At 41.8% G+C, this 24,336-nt stretch overlaps 1 protein-coding gene across 1 annotated transcript in view; it reads right to left on the bottom strand.

Moving 5' to 3' along the window:
* Window positions 1-24,336, bottom strand: part of LOC121922209 (unconventional myosin-Ia-like) — a 115,715-nt gene that overhangs the window by 3,587 nt on the left and 87,792 nt on the right. Inside the window, exons 21-29 of the mRNA XM_042451321.1 lie at window positions 20,576-20,725; window positions 17,899-17,967; window positions 15,449-15,535; window positions 12,057-12,131; window positions 5,808-5,942; window positions 4,426-4,532; window positions 4,191-4,323; window positions 2,129-2,281; window positions 218-345 (exon numbers count right to left, since the gene is read on the bottom strand). Of these exons, the coding sequence (XP_042307255.1) occupies window positions 218-345; window positions 2,129-2,281; window positions 4,191-4,323; window positions 4,426-4,532; window positions 5,808-5,942; window positions 12,057-12,131; window positions 15,449-15,535; window positions 17,899-17,967; window positions 20,576-20,725 (1,037 nt within the window). The remainder of the gene's footprint in view (window positions 1-217; window positions 346-2,128; window positions 2,282-4,190; window positions 4,324-4,425; window positions 4,533-5,807; window positions 5,943-12,056; window positions 12,132-15,448; window positions 15,536-17,898; window positions 17,968-20,575; window positions 20,726-24,336) is intronic.

Raw genomic sequence — 24,336 nt, 5'->3', positions numbered from 1 at the left:
CTACCTTCTGCCCACTCAGTGACATCACTAAAACCTATTGATGGATTTGTGCATATGTGAACACAGCTTTAGCTTATATCCTCAAGAGTCATTCAAACAAAAAGAAAAAGTGGGGATGAAAGTAGAGAAAAGGACAAATATCTAAATGAGGGCTTCAGTATTGACCAAAATCTTGCCTCTCCCTCCCGCCATTCAACACTGTCAGCTCTATCCTTACTCATCAGCCACTTCAAGTTTCAGTTTTTGGTTTGTGGCCTCCAGCATGGTCTGGTGGAGTCGAGTGATCAGTTCAATCAGGTGGTCACTGATAAGCAGGAAGTCTCCTTTGGTGCCTGCAGTGGAAGACTAGAAAATAAGGTTCAATCAGTTTTGAATCATTATCATAGCTTATAGGATTCAGTGCTTCTTTCTGCCAGCTCAGCTGATCACTGGCCAACTTATTAGCTAACCAATACCATGTTTATGCTTTCTATGGCTGAGATCTCACTTCATGCTATCATCAGTCTCCAGCAGTGTGCTTATGGGAAGTGGTAGGGGCTGATCTCACTGCTCATCTGCTACCCCTGGAACACAACAGTCAGGGCAGGGGCTGCTGGTTAGAGCTCTGTGTCCTTCGCTTTTGATCAGCAGCAGAAGTGTGCCTGGGTTCGTTCCAATGGCTGTTGAGTTCTTAGAGAAGAAAGAGAAGCCAGTACCCTCAATGTAAGGCTACTGCTTCTTCTCTCTGTGCTCAAGGGCACCCAACAGCAATATGGAGGCTAGGGAGATGGAGCTAAGTCCAGCAGTCCCCAGCTATTATTGCACATCAGATTGAGGGCATTGTAGAAAAAAGGTACTAGATACCTCTTCCCACAAGGTATGGAAAAATACATATGCAAGCATAGATCAGTTATGCCTGCCTATGTCAGCAACATGATACAAGATTTTATGTGAAACTGCAGGAAAATATAGTATATGCACCTTTGCCCCAAACAATAAATTAGCCCTAGTTCTATCAGGACCAGGTTGAGGGATAGAGGGAAGGGCCAACTTTCATGATGGCAGACCTTTGTCTTCTAATGCCAGTTAGTTGTAAAGCCACAAGGAAGGATGATTTCAAGCAGAAAAGTGATGGGTGAGAATAGGGAGCTAAATTCTTCTTGTGTTGTGATGTCTTCTGTCTTGCCAATTCTCTTACACCAGCCTCCAAGACCATAAACAAGTCTTGTCCATGTGGGAGTGCTGTATGTGGAGAGGCAAGAAGTGGAACGGTTCTGTATAAATAGCTGATTAATCAATTTGATGTCAGGTGATTTAATGAACTAACCTATCTAAGTTTAGTCAGTTATGTCCAGTGAGGCTTACATCTACTAGCTGCATAGCACTACATCTGAAGAACTGTTTCATGAAGAGGCTGATAGACTAGTTTTGTGTCCTCTTTGGACACACTACCAGACTGTGGATGACTGTAAGATGGCATGGACCTTGTTTATAAAGTGATTAGTGCTCCAGGAAGACTTGCCAAAGCCCTACTTACCTTGTAAACAAAGTGCATGCACCAAGTGACCACTGCTTTAACAATGAAATGTGTATTTTCCTTCCATTGCTACCAAAAGCACCAGTGAGTGATGGAACCCACTTTACATTACAGTCATCCTTCAGATCTACAGATTCGTTTTGTCCACAGATTCAATGATTCACAGCTTGAAAATATTTTTTAAAAATCCAAAAAAGCAAATCTTGATTTTGCCCTTTTATATACCATTCTACTATGCCACTGTATTCAATGGGACTTCAGCATCCACAAATTTTGGTATCCATGGGGGGCATCTTGGAACCAAACCACAGTGGAAAGCCCCATTGTACACCATGTCTGTTTCTTTCTTTATGGTTCATGAAAGTCAATTTGAAAAGTATATACAGCAAATCTCAAATCTGTACAAATATTGTTCATTTCAGCCTGGGCTCAATAAAGGAGCACACCTAGAAACAGACATGTTACAAGCTTCCACCACGACACAGTGATTGCAAAGAAGATTACAGAGGAATAAACTGGCTCTAGAGATTTCTCACTCTGCCATGTCCCACTTCCCCAACTAGCCTTCCAGGTAGGAACCCCCTCTTCTTGTTGTTCCCCCTATTTCATTACCTCTCTGATATGAAGAACAAAAAAACCATCGGAGTAGCGGCTGACCGAGACGCTGTCTATGTCACTCAGGGTGATCACTGTCTTTGGCTGTGCTGCCTTGGGATCAGCCAGGATGATGTGACTTTTGGTAAGAATAAAGATTCGAGGAGAAGCCTGGAACAGAAAGAGGAAGGAAAACTACCACCTTGAGTATTGCCACAAGCTGTGGTTACTGACCAGGGATGGTTATTGACAAGATCATGCACACACACTGCCTTGTTGAAACAACTTCACTTTTAATTAAATTAAAATAAATATAAGTGTATATCTCAGGCTGAATTTGAAAAACATGAGGAGAGCTTTTGAAGTTCTAGGCCTAAGGTCTAGGGTTTGTGTTTCTTTCATAATGTCTTACAAGCAGCATGCTACCTCTGAACATGAAGGTATTCATTAACCAACATGGCTATTAAAGTTTTAAACAAAGCCAACCAAATGTAAAAGCAAGGCACTGTTTTACAAATGCCCTTAAGAAATTGTTTGTCAGGCAATACAGAACCCTCCAGATATTCTGTGTGACCACTCGTTATCACACGGGGGAAATTGAAAGATCAATGCAGTGTGATCCCGGGTGCAATCATGGGGTTTCATGTTTTTGGTGAGAGGTTATCACTTGTAATTGAAGTCAATGCTAAGTCAATTCGAACCCAATCCAGGGTCAACCAAGAGATGTGTAAATTCGGTGAAATATAGAATTTACAAATACTGTTCCACTCCAAAGTTGCATTCAGTTCGAATTTGGCAGGTATAGAACGCATGTCTCAGTTACCCTTGGATTGCCTTCGAATCAGACTACAATTCCCAAGCTCCTTTGCTGGCTGCAATTTTCTGTCCTGTGCTCCCTGGCTGCTCTATCTGGGAGCAAAGGGGCAGGAAAAATGAAGGCGATTTTACTGCCGGGGGGGGGGGGGGGGAATGCTCTTCCCAACCCCAAAAGTTAAAGGACCAGCACCAAAGTCCACCTTTCCTCCCTCCCTCTGGGTGTGTAGGGCTTTTCTCTCAGCCTTGCAAAGTTCTTCTCAAAGTACTTCTGGAGCTGTTTTGGGGATGAAGCAGCCCTCCCCCCAGAGTCACACACACACTGCCTCCCTCCTGCCTCTTTCCCTTTGCAAACTCGTCCTCTCCATCTAGAGGGAAGGGATTGGCCAGGGCTCTCTCTTTCTCTCTCACGACCCTGTCACAGGGTTTTCTTGGCAGGTTTATTAAGATAGGGTTTGCCATTGCCATTTTCTGACGAGGCTGAGAGAGTGTGACTTTCACCAGGTCGCCCAGTGGGATTCCATCCCTGCCTTCTAGAGTCATAGTCCAATACTAAAACCAAGTACAAGGTTGCTTTGGACTGATTTTGAATTGGTGAATTGCCTAAATAACGTGAAATAAGGGGTAATGAATGCACAAATAACATGAATTGCCTATATAACGTAAAATAAAGGGTAATGAATAAACAAATAATGTGAATTGCCTAAATAATGTGAAATAAAGGGTAATGAATGAAGAAATAATGTGAAACAAAGCAAAACCACGGGAATCGGAGGCAAGCCGATTCCACTTTTTACAGAAGTGTAAAACGGTCACTATCCAATTCTGCCCTCACTGTGCATGTGCAGGGATGCTAATTGGAGTTCTAGACAATGAAGGGTACATATTCATATGATAATTTCTTTGGCATTTGCACTACTTTTGCTTTGGGATGGGCGCTGTGTTCTTCTGTGGTGTGATAACCACCCACATACTTGTGTTCATTTCCGAATTGGCCCTACTTTCTTTTCTTTCAAAATTGAAAGACATTCCTCTCGTGTGATAATGTCCTTATAATCCCTTATCACTGGACATGCTGGTTGGGATTTATGGTTAGGTAGGCTTGGCCTCCACTGCAAAGTTGCCCCTAGAGACAGGGTTTGTTTTTCTCATAAATTTCAAAAGGTCTGTCTTTCTCTCCCCCATGCCTTCTTCCCCACATGCATAACCCTGAACTTGTGTCTGAGTTTCTTCTTTTAGAAACCAGGTGGAAAAAACATTTTCTTACCTTTCCATCACCTCGGTTGACCTTCCTCACATTGTCAGCCATGACCAGCTTGCCATCAGCTGTGGTTTGGAGCTTACGATATTTGGGATTCTCCTTCAGACTCAGGTATTCCCCTTGGAAAGGCTGTGAGAGGCTGAAAAGCAAAAACACATCAGTCTGGTAATTTCATACAAGTCTTGAAGTCGAAGTCTCTCATCGCAGTTGGGATAGTGCCGACCCCTGCCCTCCCATTTACCTCTTAGGGTACAAACTCTTCTTCCCTCGGAAAAGTTCACTGGCACACAGTTTGCCTTGTAAGGCTTCTTTCTTCTGGGGTGGCAGCTGATCCCGATATTTCTTACACTGTGCCAGTAAAGTAAGGTTGCAGAAGATAAAGGACAAAACACAAAGTTAAATGTTCCTTGTTTACAGTAAAAAGGAAAAGAACATGGCAGCAGGAGTGGGGAAAACAACTTATAATCATAAGCCAGTTTACCCATGACTACATTTTGTTGGGAGAAAAAGAGATTTCTATTTTTCATGTTTTATTGACTTATTAATGGAAATAATGCCAGCAGTTTCAGAAAACAACATATTGCTTTTTCATGATGCCTAGAATCAGCTATTTGAGTTATCCATCTCATTCTGCCTAATGATAGTGTCAGCTGTGTGCCTGGACCAAGAGTAATTCTGCTTGGCAAAAGGTGAGGTGGATCCGGGTGGCCTATTCATATCTGGAAGGCTGCAGGAGTGATGATCAGGTGTCAGGCTGACTGCCAGTGGTCCCTGTGATCAGGGCAGTTACAGACAAGTTGTTTGTTGGGGCCTCTTTAAATAGGTTTAATGTTTATATCCAGATCACAACTCCATGAGATCTGAAATATGCCTGGACTCATCCTGGTCATCAAAGGATGACAGGTGCCTTCAAGTGTCCTACTCAAAACTGAAATGGCTTAATTGAAAGATATAGTCTCAGCTGCATCTCACATATTTAGGAGAACATGCAGTTTAGACCAGAGAAACCTACAACCACAGCGGCCTTAGCCATTATAGCCAATGGCAAGACATGATGGCAATAGAGGACCAGATGTGTCTCATCTTTAGTAGAGAAGCACACTGAGAATGAAAGAAGAAACAAATGAAGGGAAAGAGAATCTCTTCCCTTCCTCTCCTGTTCCAACCCCCACTGTCTTATCATCATTGATTGTAAGCCACCACATGGATTAACATGTTTATTTGCATAATATATTCAAATTCATAGCGGTGTTAGTCTGGAATATCAGTATGCAAATGGATCTTGTAGCACCTTTGAGACAAACATAAGCTTTCATAGATTTGGTCTACTTCCTCAGATGCAGCTACAAAGTTTTGTCTACAAAACTTTATGTTACAATTTTTTTTTACAGTTCATCTCAAAAGTACTTCAAGATCCTTTTGCATAATAATATATTCAAATCCATCATAACTGGTGAACTAATATACAATCAGCTCTGTATACTTCCAGACTACTACTTACTCTTTGATATTCAGTTTCATTATTTATGTATTTATTTATCAAATTTATATCTCGCCTTCCTCCCAACATGGGATTATGAAAGAAGAGTGAATAGGTTGAGCCATGAGGTATCCCTCTCTTACCCTCCAGTGGTGAAAGATCTTCTTCAGCTCTTGGTTAGTATCTGTAAGAAATTTATATGGGGCAGAGGGCCAAGCCTGATCAGTCACTTTCATGGAAGGGAGGTTGTTTTTCAGATCTAAGAAAAATTTCTGCACCTGTAATATTGGAGAGACAAGGGTGGGGACGACGATGACAGAGATTTAAAGACATTCATTGGTACATGATATGATGAAAGCTTTTTGGCTTTACAGGAAACACAGGATCATTACTTCTCTAGACTAAAAGATAGAGGGTGTGTTCCCTGTAGCATTTTAAATTGTATCACATCTCCAACACAAATTACAGTGCCTTGCAAAAATATTCACACACACACAGACACACACACACCTTTTAACAAGTGTCAATTTGTTTTCATTTACTTAACTTTTGGGCCACAATAAAAAAAATGCCCTTTACAGCACTGAGTATCTTGTGTACATTAGATGGTAAAAGTACCAATTAAATTTATTTTAGTTCCTGGCTGTAATACAACAAAATGTGGAAAAATCTAAGGACTATGAATACTTTTGCAAGTCATTGCATATACTTCTTAATGTTGGAAGCAAAGAGGCACCAATATCAAGTGATCAGTGAGAGAGGGGAGTCTAGATAATGCCTGCCCTTTGTTCCACCTCTCACTATTTTTATTTGGTCTATATATACTAGCCTTTTGCTTCTTTCTTACCTGCACACATCACTCCCCTTTCTTTCAATAAATTAGGGCCTGAACAGACAGGCCAAAATAAAGCTGCTTCAGGTCACTTTGGAGATATGCTGTTTAAATGATACATGCATTTTAAGAGGCCAGAAGCTGCACCAAAGCTGCGCTTTAGTCCTTAGAACTGGAGCGTGGCTTTGACATGGCTTCCGGCCTCTTAGGACACATGCATCATTTAAACAGCATACCTCCAAAGTGACCCAAAGCAGCTTTATTTTGGCCTGTCTGTTCAGGTCCTTAGTCTCTTTGTTTTTCCTTTGGAGATTATCACATTGCTTTTAAAGCACCTTATCTCCAAAAGGATAAATACTGTAAGCATTTAATGTTAAAACCAGGTGCTGTCGCACTCGCCAGTAGCCAGGTGAATGCAACCTGTATGCAGCCCAGATCCCAACAGTGCTTATCCTGTGGCTTTTCAAAAATGAGATTAATCTCTTTTGTCTGGGAAGGAGCATCCATGGGGTTCCAAACCCAACAAGGATAGTAGTTTGCACCGTCATGTGACAGCCAGCTTTTAGGGCTTCTTCTAAACAAGGTCAACTTCTTTTGCCTATCTCCTTCCTTGTTTTAATATGGATATCCTGAGACAATATGTGTAAGTATTCTTTTTCTTTAAAAAAAAACTTTACAAGAATATACAGATTAATGTCTCTTGTCTCTACGCCAAGCTCATATTCCACTAGCACAGCTGCATTCTGTTTAATACAGCCGGCCCTCTATATCCATGGATTCAACAATCCATGGTTTCAAAATATTCCCCAAAATATAAATGCCACAAAGCAGACCTTGATTTTTGCCATTTTATATAATAGACATCATTTTATTTATGCCATGGTATATGATGGGGTTTTAGCATCAGTGGATTTTAGTATCCATGGGGGGCCCTAGAACCACAGCCAAATGGATATCAAGAGCCCACTGTAAAGATACCAAATATTCTTACACATAACAAGTAAGCTTTTGTGGCTAGGATAGCAACAGCCTTATTACAGAGCCTGATGACCATCAGAGGACTCAAGCTAACTGAAAAAATATACTTTAATGCTGCTAAGGTGATGATATCCCTTAATTTACAAACATGGTCCTCTGTTTAAGGGTATCCCGGGGGTGGTGGACCTGTTAGGATGGTCCACCCTCGAAGGCTGATGGAACCTGAGAGGTTCCAGGAAGCCTTAGAGGGGCTCACGGTTGGAAATGACGACGACTCTGTTGGTGCCCTCACCGGTATTTGGAATACCGGTCTTTCTAGGGCTATACACAGTATCGCTCCCAAGCGCCCTCTCAGGCCTGCTTCTAAACGTTAGCCCTGGTATATGGAAGATCTCCGGGCAAGGAAGCGGGCTCTGCGACGGCTAGAGTACCGTTGGCGGAAACACCTTTGCTTAGACGACAAGGCTCTCCTAGACCAACTGTTGAAGGACTACGGAGAGGCAATACGAGCAACAAAGAACTCGTTCTATGGTGCTCGTATTGCGTCCGCAGAGTCGCATCCGGCAGAGTTGTTCAGGGTGGTTAGGGAGCTAACTCAGCTCCCTCCTGCCCTGAACCAGATCCTTGAACCTTCTAAGGCCTGCTGTGACCTGTTTAACTACTTTTTTGCGGATAAAACCTCTCGCATAAGCGAAGGTCTGAACGCCGACATTTTAGCAGAACCTAGGGTAGAAGTGTCCAGAGCCTCCGTGGACTTTGTTAAACTGGATCAGTTTGAGTCGGTGAGTACCGAGGATGTGGACAAGATCCTCGGAAGTGTTCGGAAGACAACCTGCTCTCTTGATCCCTGTCCCTCATGGTTAGCGGACCAGGGGGGACCAGCGGCAACATTATTGTTACGCCGGATAGTTAATACATCTCTGAGGGATGGGCTATTTCCATCTCAATTGAAATTGGCCATTGTAAAACCTATCTTAAAAAAGCCCTCCCTCGACCCCCTGGTACATAATAATTATCGGCCTGTTTCGCTGCTACCATTTTTGGGTAAGGTGATCGAGAGGGCGGTTGCAATCCAGCTTCAGGCGGTCTTGGATGAAACGGATTATCTGGACCCATTTCAAACTGGCTTCCGGGCGGGTTACGGGGTTGAGACGGCCATGGTCGCCTTGGTCGATGATCTCCGTATGGGCATCGACAGGGGAAGCGTGTCCCTGTTGGTGCTCTTGGACATCTCAGCGGCTTTCGATACCATAGACCATGGTATCCTTCTGGGACGCCTGGCAGAGGTGGGAATCGGGGGCACTGCGCTCCAGTGATTCCGGTCCTACCTCTCCGGGAGGTCCCAGATGGTGCAGCTGGGAGACGTGTGCTCCGACGAGCGGGCCCTTAAAACTGGGGTCCCTCAAGGAGCCATTCTGTCTCCCATGCTATTTAACATTTACATGAAACCGCTGGGAGAGATCATCCGGAGACATGGGGCGCGGGGTTATCAGTACGCTGATGACACCCAAATTATTTTCTCTATGTCTCCGACTGATGCAGTGACTGGGGATGGCGTCTCTCCTCTCGTGGCCTGTCTAGAGTCAATAATGGGCTGGATGAGGGAAAACCGACTCAAGCTGAATCCAGAGAAAACGGAGGTACTAGTGATAGGTTCTCCTGGTCCAGGAATGGTGGTGGTTCCACCTGTCCTGAACGGGGTCACGCTCCCTGTGAAGGACTCCGTGCGCAGTCTGGGGGTGCTTCTTGATTTGTCGCTCCATCTGACTGCTCAGGTGAATGCGACGGTCAAGAGCACCTGTCATCAGCTTCGGCTTATTCGCCAGCTGCGCCCATACCTGGCCCAGAGGGACCTAGAAACTGTTGTACATGCTCTGGTAACTTCGAGACTGGACTTCTGCAATGTACTCTACATGGGGCAACCCTTATACCAAATTCAGAAGCTGCAAATGGTGCAGAATATGGCAGCCCGGCTGGTCACTGGCGTTTCCAGGACCAGCCATATAACACCGGTTTTGAAAGATCTCCATTGGCTGCCCGTTCGCTTCCGGGCTCAATATAAGGTGTTGGTGATTACCTATAAAGCCCTAAATGGCTTGGGCCCAGGATACCTGAAGGACCGCCTCTCCCCATACATTCCGCCTCGCACCCTCAGAACGTCTGGGCAGCAATTACTGAAGGTGCCTGAGGCTAGGTTATCCTCCACCACACGGAGGACATTCTCCACGGCTGCCCCAGCCCTTTGGAATACGCTGCCCACCGAGCTCCGCTCGACTACCACCCTGGCCCAATTCAGGAAGGACTTAAAAACCTTCCTGTTCCAACAGGCATTCCCCGACTAAAAATCCTGTGGGCCTCCCTCCTCTTCCGTGGCCAAGAGGTTGGGCTAAGGGGCTTTTAATTTTATTAGTTTTATTGTTTTTATTGATGTATGGTTAGCCTGTATAATTGTATTTTTTATATTGTTTATGGCACCATTGTTTTTAACCATGCTGTAAGCCGCCCTGATCTTGGGAAGGGCGGGATATAAATAAAAAATTTATTATTATTATCCTCTGCTTGAAAAGCTGGCCAGTCCAAGACTCCAAACAAATAGGAGTCTTGATGATACCCATCATCAACACTTACCATTTGGACACCAAACTGAGCAGGCACACAGGTCACCTGGGCATAGTCTTCTCCTCTATGATGAGTTGTATAGCTATTATCTTTTTGTTTAGGTTATAATTTCCAAAGTTGCATTTGTATTGTACAGATCTGCATTAGCATACATAATTAGGATGCAAATCTATGTTCTCTTCTCCCAACTCCTTTTGGTAATTGCCCCCCTCCCCGTGTTCTGAAGATCAGAGTCTGAAAAATAATAGTGGCTCACAAGCACACAAAAGTTGGCCATTCCAATTTTAATTACTCAGCTCAGTGTCTTTTTAGGACTTGTTTGGGGAAAATTCAGAAAGTGGCAGCAATTATGGCCAGAAGTAACAACATTCAGTTCCCCCACTTCATTAATTAGACTATTTGAATGTTCTCTTTAAAAATCTCTCAAACGGGTTTTCAAATATTTGATGAGAAACAGCAAGCTCCATTAGTATGGCTGAAGATGGCAAAGTTTGACTACCAGCTTCATGATCTCCAACTACACAAAATACTCATTTGTAGCCAGGTAGATCTCCTCACTATGCACCCCTTTGCACAAAACCTGGCTGCAAATGAGTATTTTGTGTCTGCTACTTCTAAGGGCTTTTTTTTTAATGGCTTGGAGATAGGGAAGAGGGGTAAAAGGTAACAGGATGGTGGAAGAAGGGTATATGCTTCACTTTGAATCAAGTTATTCTGAAAACTAGGGCTGGGAATATCTGTCATTTCACTCTCTGACATATTGTTTTTGGGGAAATTCTAATCAAAGGCATACTGAAATGGACTTCTCATTCACCTATAGTAGAAATGTGCAGATCTATCAAGTTTCACTTTTCTCTATATTAATATTTTAATAAATTCTGATTTTTTTAAAAAATTAACTGAACTAAAATTTTCATCCATTACTGTTCAAAAGGGCCTGAACCCAACCTGAATTTAGGCTTTTAAGAGAGGGAAACAGTTCAGATTTTCAGGACTCAGAAACTCATCCCATCCCTGCTTGCAGGGGCCTGTTTTGTGAGGGTAGCCCAGTAAGTCTGATTACAATTTCTCTTTACCTTCCACAGCACTCTGTAACCTGAGGCTAGTTGAATAACCTTTTCCTAATCTCAAAAGTCATTGCTTGTTAAGAGTGCTCTGTAGTGGCAAGTGCTCCCATTCCCCTACTTATTTGACTGCAGAGGCATACATGGGGGAAGATTTATATAGCTGCCTTTCAAATGCGGTACCAGGTAGGGTGTGTTGTTGTTGTTTTTAGCATTGTTCACTAACATATTTTCAAATCATAGCATACACGTTGTCCCTAATGTTGGCACAGCTGCATGCACACATCACCACTGGAGACAACGTGGGCTTGCCGTCTGGAAATATTCAAATCCATGGATGGGAAGTCCACAGATACTGAGGGCCAACTGTAGTTTAGAAAAAGCCGGTGTACGCACTGAGTGGCAGCAACTCTCCAGATTTTTAGATGGGAGGCCCTTCTGGCTTTGTTAGGTGATGCCAAAAACTGGAGGTGGGATCTTTCATATGCTCTGTCCTTGATCTATGGCTCTTCCCCTGAGCAAAAACTGAGATTAGTTCTTTATATATAGAAAGCTAATACACCTATTACCTGAACATATCGACATTCATAACAATAGTTTAATATTTACATTTTTTGACCACCCCACCCTGAGCCAAGTGGGTGATGACCAGTGTCCACTTAGAAGGGCAAAATGTTATATTTATCACATTTGGCATCTTCATTCCAAGGGTTAAGGAAAGGAGAAGAGCTTTATTAAACCAGACCAGAAGAGTCCTAACTAGGCAGCCACTCTTTTTCTGCAATGACCAATGACATGTCTATGGAAAGTCCATAAGTAGCAAAGCACTTTTATTCTTCTCACTATATTTATTTTACCTCTTTATATCTGTTTTCCTATACAAAGAAGAATGTACTTGCCAGGCTCCGGTAGATAAAACTGGTGATGCACTGAGATGCCCCAGAACGGAAATATTTCTTGTACTCCTTACGTGTCTGTGAGGGGATGAAAACCCTGTTTAGCAGCATATCATAACTTATGTGACATACAGACAAAGGAAGCTGCCATCTCTGAAGCCAAACCATTGGTCAGTTTTGCCCAGTATTGTCTGATCTGATTGGCTGTCCTATCCAAATCGACAGGGAGAGAGTCCTGTGCCCACCTTGTACCTTCTGAGATTTTTTTTTTAAACAGGGAGAGAGGAGAGAGTAAATCTACAACTAACCGTTCCTAGCCTGAGACTTTATCACATGCAGATTTTAAATCATGATTAGAGCTGGAAAAAAGTGGCTTTGGCGATACCTATATCGCATGACTATGTCTCCAACCCATAGTTGCTGTGTCCCCAACATGAAACTACCGGTTCCCTTTTCACACCATAGGTGTGAAACATCATTGCCAGGGCAGTTGCAGTATTTGCACTCACATGTTGTCACAGTCTCTTCCTCCCGCTCAGTCCCCTCCTCACTATTCCTAAGCAGGCTGATTGTCATTGTTGCTATTGTTGTTCTTGTTGCTTTTCTAAGCAATAATTTTCTTTTTCTACCCTGCTGTCTTCAGCATATACACTGCACTGAATTGAGTTATGGAGTCTCCAGCTATTGTTCCAGCAGCCCCTAACTGGTGTAGCCAATGCTGAGAAATGCTGGGGCCTGTGAATTTCCTAGGGTTTTCTTAGGTGAGGAATCCTGAAAGGTGATTTCCCTTACTGTACTGAAGAGAGCAAGGTAGAGGAAGAAAATTAGAGCTTGGAAAAATTTTGGAGTAAAGCTCCCACAGTTCCCCTTCTAGCTATAGGACTTGTTAACAAAACTGATCCAAGTTTGTTTTGACTCTATCTTCCTCAGAAACTACACCAAGCTACCTCCCCCTCCCTCTCCCCTGTGTGGCAGTTTGTTTTAGCTTGGGAAATTTGAATCCAGTCATTGCTAAAAAAAAAGAATAACAACAAACAATCTCAACACCTCATTGGCAAGGCAGCTTTACCTTCACTAGTGTGTAAAAATCCACACCCTCTTGCATCTTTATGGTTTTATTGCAATGATGCCATAAAGCAAATGAATGGGCTTCAAAAGGAATTTCCCATCCCTTTACTTTATTTGCAAGTGAACCATCTGTAAATTCTCACACCTGGGCAATCAAGTGGCACATTTCTCATCTCCTATAGAAAGCAATTAAAGGGGCCGAGAAATCCACAGTTTGTGTGTTTAGCAAAACTATGACAAGTAATCATTACATCATTAGTTGTGAGTTTGATTCCAGCCAGGGGCCCCAGCGTCAACTCAGCCTGGCATCCTTCTGAGAATGAGTACCCAACTTGTTGTGGACAATTAGCTTACACATTGTAAACTGCTTAGAGATTGCTTGGTTCAATATGAAGTGTTATAGAAATGTGGCTGCTATTGTTATAGGGTCATCATGAGTCAGGATCAACTTGAAAACAGCTAACAACAACAAACAGACTTTTATATACACATATGTAAAAATTAGCAGTGTAAGACAGAGTAATGTAGTGGTTTGAGTACTGGAATAGGATTTTGAGAAATCAGGATTTGAATCTCCACTCAGTTATGGAAACCCACCAGATGACTTTGGGTATGTCACACATTGGAAGCCTCAGAAGAAGGCAGTGGCAAGAATCCACTGAAAATAGTCTTCCTGAGAAAATTCTATGACAGGGTTACCATAAGCCAGAAATGATGAAGACACACAACACAAACAAAAATTAGCATATGCACATACAACCTCATTTCCATGTGTCTTTTGTCCTCTTTTCTGGTGATGCATTTTCTCTTTGGGGGCAGTTCACAACTGGTCGTATTAATTCCCACTCCACTGGGCACTATGGGAATTGTAGCGTAAGCAGCAGAGGGGCGGGGGTACAGCTTCAATGTAAATAGCACTCTCAAACTACTGATACACAAGTTATGGAATATTTGGGGTTCCTCACATGGCAGTTGAATTGATATTGAAACATTATCAGTTCATTAGTATTGCTGACACACCCTGTGTCTTTTCTTATCAGAAAGATGTTTGGAGGCAGGGACGTAGCCAAGGGGGGGTTTCTTGGGGTCCGGACCCTCCCTTCCATTATAAAAATGAATGGTGTGTGCTGCTGCGCCACCGCACCCAAGCCCTATTATAATGGTGGCACTTAATCTGGACCCCCCCCCCCCTTCCTAAAATTCTAGCTACATTCCTGTTGGAAGTGAGTTGATTTGGAAGCTGAGATAGAGGGAGATATGCCAGAAGAGGCAGAAGACACATCCAGGATGATTCTGCCTATTGGCTAGTCCACCAATAGATTCCAGAATAATGAGGTACCACTTGCAAAATAATGGGATGTGTGTGTGTGGGTATGGAAGCTAAAAAATGTCTTAATAATTTCCTTCTCAGATATACATTTATGCCAGTCAATCAACTGAATACATCTCTGTGTAATTATCTCATACAACCCTAACAAGATGGTCTATATGGGGGGGGGGGGCAAACTGATATTGGAAGTAATGTCTTACAGGAAATTATGCTGTCTGTAACACAGCAGTTCTTTTGTGATGACATTATCAGTGCAATTGCTTTTTAAAGTACAGTACTACAATTGGCCCTCCACATTTGTGACTTTGACTTTGTGGTCCTCTCTAGGAATCTCTAGGTCCTCCAGTGCAACTCTGCCACAGAGCTGTGCTGAAAAACAAAGAAGTTCCTAGAGAACACACTTCTCTGGGCATTTGTAGGTCCTCCAGCATGATTCTATGATTAATCTATGGCAGATGTTGACCACAGAGTTACACTGGAATACCTGGACATTCCTATAGGTAAAAAGAATGATTTTTTTTTATTTGCAGTTTTTTCACATTCATGGGGGTCCTTCATCCCTAACCCCAGTGAATGTGGAGGGAACACTGTATAACAAGTAACACTGACTTGTTACATCAATACACACGCACACACACACACACACACACACAATCATTTTGAAAGATTGAAGACCTTGTCATTTCAAAATGATTTTGTAAAGTTAAAAAGTAAAATGTCAGGAATGTGTTAGTATTAAAATAGTAATTAGTAACAGTGTACCCTTTTTTAAAATACCCCTTTACTTTTTAAAAATTACATTTCAAACTCTGAGAAAAGCAGAAAAGATAAATATCTATTTTATGGGCTCAAATCCTGGTGGAATGATAAAATAGCAAGTATCGCAACTTGGAGATGGATATTATAGCTACAGGTGGTAGACAAATGAGCAGAACACCAGTGGTACATATGGCTACTGGTCTACCAGATACATTTGTTGTTGATGTGTATTTGTTACCTGATAACCTTTCCAGTAAGCAGAAATGATGGTGGCAGACTGAATCTGGAGTTTCTGTCTCTTCAGCTCCCGTAGAAGCCTACGAGACTGTGGAAGAAGGGAGGGGGTGGATAAGAACCCTGCAGGAGCCCAGAAAAAAGACAAGCAGAGTACAACCAACCACAGTGGGGAAATTCACAGCTTGCACAGAAGTGTGCATTCCCCTTCCCAGCTAGAGTGAAATGTTTTGAAGCAGAAAATCAATCAACTGAAGGTTAAGTTGATTAACTAGGAGGGACAATTTTAATCAGCAAGACCAATTTTTCTCTTCCTATAAGGCTGAGAAAGGCACAGCTTTATAATAGCTTTGCTGCCATTTTGGCAAAAAAAGAAGAAGTATTAGGGTTGGCATTTACTACCAACAGTAAGTGGCAGCTTTTGTTTATTAAACTATATTAGCTTCCACATTCCTTGGTATCTCAAAAAGACAAAAATACATAGATAATAATATCTAATAATAGTATTTAATAGATAGCATAATAAATATTATCTAATAATAGTATTTAAATATAATTTAGCTATCTGCTTAAAGGCTGACAATTAGCTAACTAAACAGTCTTTAATTGGTTGACACACCACATGTTTTTCATGTGGTTTGCAGCCATGCCATGTCAGGATGCAGAGATAACAGCTCCCCCCCCCCCCCCATTTATGTAGTGAGCTGCATTCACCAAGAGAAGCATGGATTAATGTCTTGGGATGCAATTCTTACTACATATTCATCAGAATTCATCCAGAGGTGTGTGCACATAGAAATAATCAGAGAATAGATGCCGGGAAGGGGGGGGAGAGAAAGAGACAATTCCCATCGAGATCTCTTTAAAAGAGGAGGCCAGGTATGTGCCCATTGTCCCTCACACTAAGATCTGTAAGTGTAACCAGAATCATGTGCTTTGTCATCACAGATGAGAAGGCAGGAGGGGAGTGGTTTCTGTTTCCCCATTAATTTCAACTGGAGTGCCTTAACTTCCAGCAATTCTCTTAACAATGTAATTCAATGTTTGTTGGGGGATGAATCTAAAGTCTGAGAATTTAAGATGTCAAATAAACCTGACTCCTCCCACACATTCCATTCTGTGTTGCACCAACACAGTAGTATCACTGTTGGGAGTCACACCTGCACAGTATCACAAGTGCAGGGGCCTCGGTATAAATCTGACTATTAAAGGAAACCCACTGATTCACTGGAACTTAGACATATGTTGGTAGAATTCAGAAACTTAGGAGCTTATCGCTCACCAAAAACCCCCAACTTACCCCTTCTGATTTACAGCCAATTACAGGATGCAGTTGGGTATTATCGCAGGGAAAATGCTGCCGATTCTGCCGCCCGATTGCATCCCGCTTAAAATCCAGCTACGACTGGCACTCAGCTGGCCAATTTGCAAAGCCGGGAAGCTCCCGACTTTACAAATTGGCCAGCTGAGCACAGCTTCTAGCCGGGTTTTAGGTGGGATGCAGTTGGGTGGCGGAATTGGCAGCATTTTCCCTGCGATAATACTTGAATGCGTCCTATAATCGGCTGTTAATAGGAAGGGGTAAGTTTTTTTAGGGGGGAGGTGGTGGAGAGTGATAAGCTCCATAGCTGTGTTAGCCTGGAATATCAGTATGCAAAAGGGATCTTGTAGCACCTATGAGACTAACAGTGTGAAAGAAGCTATAGCATAAGCTTTCGAAGCTGTAGCAAGATACATCTGAGAAAGTGGACCACATCTGTTAAAGTTTATGCTACAACTTATTTTCCACAGTTAGTTTCAAAGGTGCTACAACAACCCTTTGTACATTTATACACATGTTGATTCACTACTTTCCCATTTATTCAATGGGTTAATTCTAGTTAGGGACTAACAATAAGGTTTAGACTTTTGTCACAATCCCAAGACTCTTCACACTGCACAACTGAGTTACATGATTTTACTGTGAGATTCGAAGTGACTCGTCTCCCTCAACTGGATTTTCTGCCTAGAAAATTAAGCCCTCTATACCTTTTTGTATTTCACTTCTGATCATTAGAAGTCAATGCAGCGTCTCTTCCCCATATAATACACAGAAGAGGGAGCAACGTTGCAAAAGGACAATAATTTCCTTTACTAACTCATTACCGACACCAAAGAAGACACCCAGGCCACATATCGTTCTGCCCAGAAAAACTGCAACCTTTGACACTCTTGCGCAGCATAAATACATGTACTCCAAGGTTTTAAAATCATAAGGGGTCAAAATCTAAGCAACAATGTGTAAACATATCCATTCATCTTTCTCTGGCTGTTTAGTATCTTAGCTTCTGTTAGCAACTCTTACTCTGATTGTAAAAAAACAACAACAATTCAAGACATGTTTCCTTTTGAGCCACATGTGGTTTGTACTGACCAGCAGTAAGCCTGAAGGGTTTCCAGGTGTACATAACTCACCTTCCAGCCTCTGACATAGGCCTGGATAAGAAGAGCTGATGTTTTCATCTTTCCATACTTCTTCTTTTGCTGCAAAACAAAATATTCACTTTAACAGACAGACAGACCCCACAGGCAAGCAGGACCTCACTGAATCAGCATTAAGGAGCAGATACAAGGTGTTGGTAATCACCTATAAAGCCCTAAATGGCTTGGGCCCAGGGTACCTGGAGGACCGCCTCTCTCCGTACAATCCGCCCCGCGCACTTCGATCTTCAGGGCCAGCATGTTAAGAGTTCCAGAGGTGAAATAATTCCACACTCTAGGAGGGCTTTCTCCCATCTCGCCCCCAACCTCTGGAACGCGCTGCCCTTTGAGCTCCGCCCAGCCCCCTCCCTAGCCCAATTCAGGAAGGGGCTAAAAACCCATTATTCGAACCAAGCCACCCTGACCAGTATTCTCCCCCCCCCCCCCGTGTCCAGCCTTGTTTGCCGGCTGATACGTTATTATTTTTATTTGCTTTTAATTGTATTTTATATGGTTCTGTGTATTTGTATTGTTATTCACTGTTGTTCACCGCCCTGATTTTCAGAAGGGCGGTATACAAATAAAATATTATTATTATTATTATTATACAGCTGTGAGATGAATGGCATGATTTTGCAAGTAGTGCAGTTGTATGTTTTTCGTTGTTTTTTGCTTGTTTTTAATTCTGCATTGGATTTAACACTTTTTTAAGGAGGGGAGGGCACCAGGGATTTTATATATGCTGTATTTTTAACTTTGTTAGCTGCCCCGATTGTTCTCAGAGGGGCGGGATACAAATAAATTTTATTATTATTATTATTATTTATTATTATTAGAGAATAACCCTCCTGCACCTATAACTAGGGTTCCCAGGTCTCAAGATCTGGCTTCTCTCTCCTGATTCTTAGATTAAAAAAAGCTCCCACTAGTCAATAAAGGCCTTCCAAATTCACAGAAGAGGTCACTAATAGGGTTAATCTGGACAGTTTACCTTGGTTCTATACTGGTTTAACTGGCACAGCTTCCCCAGAAGAATTTTGGGTATTGCAGTTTGTCAGGAATGCTAGGTTTCCTCTGATAAAAATTACTAGTTTTTCTCCCAGAACTATAATTTCCAGAGTTCCGTGAGAAGCAGAACCGTTTAGTAAGCAATGGATCAGTTAAAGTATGTTTGGAAGAACAGCAAATAGTAGTGGGATGCATAGAATTTTTTAAAAATGTAGATCAGATTGATTTGCACAGATTCAGGAGGTGTCAGAACCTGATCTCTGTTAAAGTAGATCAAATCTCAATCTGAACACTCCAGAAGATTTGTTAGCAATTTTGATTCAGATGGACACAGTGGCAAGGCAGTGTCAAAATTGATATATTTCTCCCCCAGGATTTCCTTATAAGGAAAACACCAGGAATGACAAAGGAGTAAAGTGGGTGCTGTATTGTGATTAGCAGCTTCAAGTTCTAGTAACAGTCTATGGTTTTAGTAGTTAAATAATTTTGCTAATGGTTTTACTAGGGTTCTCCAAATCCAGCATGTAAGTAATATGGTTGGTCCAGTAGTTGATTCAGTGTCCTATGCTCTTTACTGGCTCCCTCTTCCAAGAACAAGAAAATATACAGCTAGGAGACTGCAGTAGAGGTTACTTGCTTGGATGTTCAAATCCTTTTGCCTCTGCCATTGTTTTACCGCATCTATCGCTCACCCCCATTTCCTTTCTACTTTATGTGACTTCTTATGCCAACTATAAGAAAACAGTCCCAAGCTGGTTTTCACTCATCATAACTCTCTACCACTTACATCTATCCTTCTGAAACTGTGAAGTGCAAGTACCTTGATGAGACACTTGTTAACTTTTCATTTACAGGTTGAATCTCCCTTATCTGGAATTCTAAAATCTGAAATACTCCAAAATCCAAAATTATAGAATCATAGAATCGTAGAGTTGGAAGAGACCGCAAGGGCCATCCAGTCCAACCCCATTCTGCCATGCAGGAAATCACAATCAAAGCATCCCCAACAGATGGCCATCCAACCTCTGTTTGAAGACTTCTAAGGAAGGAGACTCCACTACACTCCGAGGGAGTTTGTTCCACTGTCGAACAGCCCTGACTGTCAGGAAGAGCCTCCTAATGTTGAGGTGGTCCACATAGGTGGTTGACAGACTGGCACATTTGCTTTATGATGGCTCAGTGTACACAACTTTGTTTCATGTGCAAAATTATTTATAATATTGTGTATAAAATTACCTTCAGGCTATGTGTATACAAAATGTGTATAATTTCATATTTAGACTTTAGATATCTCCAAGATATCTCATTATGTATATGCAGATATTCCAAAAGTCCCAAACACGTATGGTCCCAAGCATTTCAGATAAGGGAGATTCAACCTGTACACTTTTCATACAAAATTGCAAACAAACAAACAAAAAACCCACCAACAGCAACCATGGAGTATAAGGGAAAGCAAATCACTCCCACCACCAAATTTCATGGTTAGCAAATGCATACCTTGAGAATGAAAGGGGCAGATCATAAGGGGTGCATAAGCCACCCAAGTACTCTATAGCCAATAGCGAGCCCACACTGACTATTTCTGTAACATCCATAAATAAAAAGAGGCTCTGCAAGTCTAAAACCAAGAATCAAACATCGGTTTATATCTGCATCTTACTGTGTGGCCCCGGAACCAGGCAGAGATAACTATTTGGCTTTTGCGCATCTGTTGATAGTGTCTTCGGCATTTCCATGCTCGGAAAGTAGCTTGGATGAGAGCAGCCAGCTCCTGCACTCGTTGTCGTCGTTTGCTCTCCAGTTCAAAAAGCTGCAAGGGCAAGGTTAAAAAGCCAGCAATATGGGGTCAAATCCAAGCAGGTAGGAAATTCTCTCTGGTCCAGTTTCATAGTTGATATTTCTTAAAATTTCTACTGAATAGGTTAAACCTATTGCCATAGTCCTTGGAGATTTCCTATGTTCAAGCTGCCACAGCAAAGATAGATTACAATATATAACATCATGGACTACAAAACTACAGTGCCTACCCCACATAATCAGTTTATTTTCTGCAACCACTCCTGTTTCCCTAACAGGCATTTGGGTCACAAATAGTGTGTGAAACTGAGAATCAAATGTGTTAATTAGTTTCTCCTGTGAAAACTGTCAGAGTACATCACATTGTTATTAACTAAAAGTGTTCAGTTATTCACAGAGAAAGACAGCATGGTTGTGCGATCTGGGAGAAATTCATGTTTTCCATCCCAGGGGTTTGACCTATTCCACTGAGAACATAGGATTCTAGTGGTGAACCATCATGAGCTGAACCATTTTTACTTTTATTTAGAACCATACACTAGGAGCATGAGAAGAATAAGGTTTGGCAGACTTTTTATGTGGTTTTCTACTGGTCTGTGCTTCCTGGAGTTAATGTAAACGAGACCTATGAGAGATGCAGATAGAAAAATACCCAGAAGTCAATTGTGTGAAAGACACAGCACAAACATATTTTAGTCAATGAGGAGAATGCATGCAAGCAAGGTGTACAGTTTGGAAAAGGATATGTTGCATACCTGTAGTTATAGTTCATCAAGTGGTCATCTATGAACTCACACAATAGGGTATTCTGTACCTGCGCAGAGCATCTTCAGAACCTTATAGAATAGATATACAAGCTTTTGGGCTGTAGTTCCGGCCACCCTCAGCTCTATCCCTCTTTGTTCCCACATGTTTCCCTTAGTTCCCAAGGATGCTGCATAGCAGCATCCTGAAAACCAAGATGCAGGACACATAAGGAGAAGAGGATGGGCAGGTTTGTGAAAAAAATACAGCTATAGTCATGCAACCTGTCCTCCTTCTTTATGGTCTCTGTGACTCACACACTGGGGAGGCCAGCTCCCCAGTTACACAGGGAACGGGAGTGTCAAGCCAGACAAACCAAGTTTAATATTGGCCAGAAGCTTTATTAACTACAATGAAACAACAAATGCTTACATTAAAATTCAGTAATTCACTTCAAAATGGAAAGCGACGCTGCCTTTCCAAAGACTGCATCAGTCCTGAAGCAGACACCCAGCCTATAGTGTGAAATAAAAGTAAATTGCTGCAATCATACAGGAGCCCTGCAAACATCATTGAGTGGAATGCCATTCGGAAATGCAGATGAGGCAGCTACCACTCTAGTAGGATGTGCTTGAATCTGAGTGGATGGTTCTTTCCTGATCAGTTTGTATGCAAGATGGATTGCAGAGATCACCTATTTCAAAAAATATTGTGTCAAAACCAGCTGACTGAGTTTTAAAATTGATTACCATGCAAAAAGTATCATACTCTTCCTCAAATTTGATATTCAGTTGATATAGAAAGCAAGGGCATTTCAAACATCTAAAGAATGTAGAGCCCACTCAAAGCAGGGTTTTGCATGAATGCGGGCAGAACAATGTCTTGGTTCAAATGAAATAGCGATACCACCTTAGGAAGGAAGGAGATAGAAGGATGGAGAATGACCTTGTCTCTGTGAAAATGCAAATAGGGTGGATCAACATGCAGTATCCACAACCCACTAGCTCTTTGAGCAGAAGTTATCACTATCAGGAAGACAGTCTTCCAGGTGAGCAGGTGAATATCACAAGAGCTCATCAGCATGAACAGTTTCCTGCATAGTTGAGACAAGACAAGTTCAAGGTTGGTCACAATACTGGAGGCTGCTAATTCTTGTATCCATTCAAAAAAAAAAATTGTACCAAAAAGAGGGAAAACCCTCAAGTTGTCAATGAAATTAAATAGAGAACAACATTGATGATAGAGCCCAGAGTCTGAGAGAGAAAGAAGGAATTAGAGGATTTGTCAAGTCCAGACCTGAGATGGAGGAAGTCCTTTGGATGACAGAAAAGCCACAAAATTGGTCCACTTGTACAGATAAGAATTTTTTTTATTTTTTTTTTTTTATTTTTTATTTTTATTTATTTTTTTGGTGGAAGGCTTATGAACAGCCCCAACAACAAGCCATATAGTATCAGGTAACTCAGTCAGTCTTGGATCCTCCATGCCATTAGGCATAAGGTCTCTACATCTGGATGTTGAACCTGACCCTCATGGATTGTGAGACAGTTGGGATGGAGAGGCAGGTTAATGTACATTCTTCAGGCTAGATAAAGAAAAGTGTGAACCAAAGTTGTTTGGGCCACCACAGCATGATCAGAATGCCATTCATCCTGTCCACCTGCAGTTTCAACATGACCCTGGTGATTAACAGAGATAGAGGAAAGGCATAAATCAATGATCTGTTCTATTTGGCAAGGAACATGTTGCCCTGAGAACCCCTCTCTCAAGTCCTGGATTAAAATTAGTTGCACTGTATACTCAATGAAGTTGTGAAGAAGTCAACTACCAAAGTTCCTCATTGATGAAAGAGATGTCAAACCACAAGAGGGTAGAGCATCTACTCACAAACTGGATGACAATCTGGATGACAATCTTTTATATTGTATATTTTATATACTCTTTAAGTTTACCAACTTTGTACAGCGTTGTGTATAATTACAGCGCTTTAGAAATAAAGTATAATAATAATAATAATAATAATAATAATAATAATAATAATAATAAATGACCAACATGAATTGGATGTCCTGCTTAGTTTGTCAGCTCAAATGTTTTCTTCTCCAGGAAGGTGAATTGCCTTCCTGTCAGAAATCTTCAATAAATCTTCCTGTCAACACACCAGTTCCAAATTAGGGTTGTCAACTGAAACCAGGCCTACAACTTCAATCTCCCCTTCTTGTTTAGGTAAAACATTAACTCAAATGCTCATAAAGCTTCTTTAACTGCTAACATTTCAAGCACATTGATGAGGAAAGAGGCTTCGCCACTCCACTTCTACACTTCTGTTCCACATCTGTTTGCATGAGTGCTCCAACCTCTTAGGGATGTCTCTGAGGTGACAGCTACTTAAGGTTGATTTGGAAGGAAGGGCATAGCTACTCAAATGTTGGCCAGATCAAGTCACCACTCCAAAGAACACTGAACATATCTTGGCTTCATGAGTATAATGAATGGTGGATCCTGAAGAGCATCAAAGACATTCAGGAACCAAGACTGAAGTGGCCAGAACTAAAGATGAGCAAAGGGTCTGAAAAGGTTTCCTCTCACTGTGAAAGAGAATTAATCATGGTGTGATGGCTAAATGCCAATATGGAAGTACACATTTTGAGATTGAGAGTGGTGAACCTGTCTCCTTTTTGCAACAAAGGAAGGACAGACAATAAAGTCAAATTTTTGTGGATTATACAGTAATTTAATTCTCTGTAATCTAAGATAGGATAGAAGCTTCCATTCTTTTTGTTGACAATAAAGTATTGGGAGAAAAACATCTGAGGATCAACATGGCAGGGACAGGTTTGATGCACCTTTGTCCAGCAAAGATCTAACTTCTTTGAGGAG

Source organism: Sceloporus undulatus, chromosome 2 (assembly GCF_019175285.1).
Source record: "Sceloporus undulatus isolate JIND9_A2432 ecotype Alabama chromosome 2, SceUnd_v1.1, whole genome shotgun sequence".
Taxonomy (NCBI): domain Eukaryota; kingdom Metazoa; phylum Chordata; class Lepidosauria; order Squamata; family Phrynosomatidae; genus Sceloporus; species Sceloporus undulatus.
This window is presented reverse-complemented; position numbering and strand designations above follow the sequence as displayed.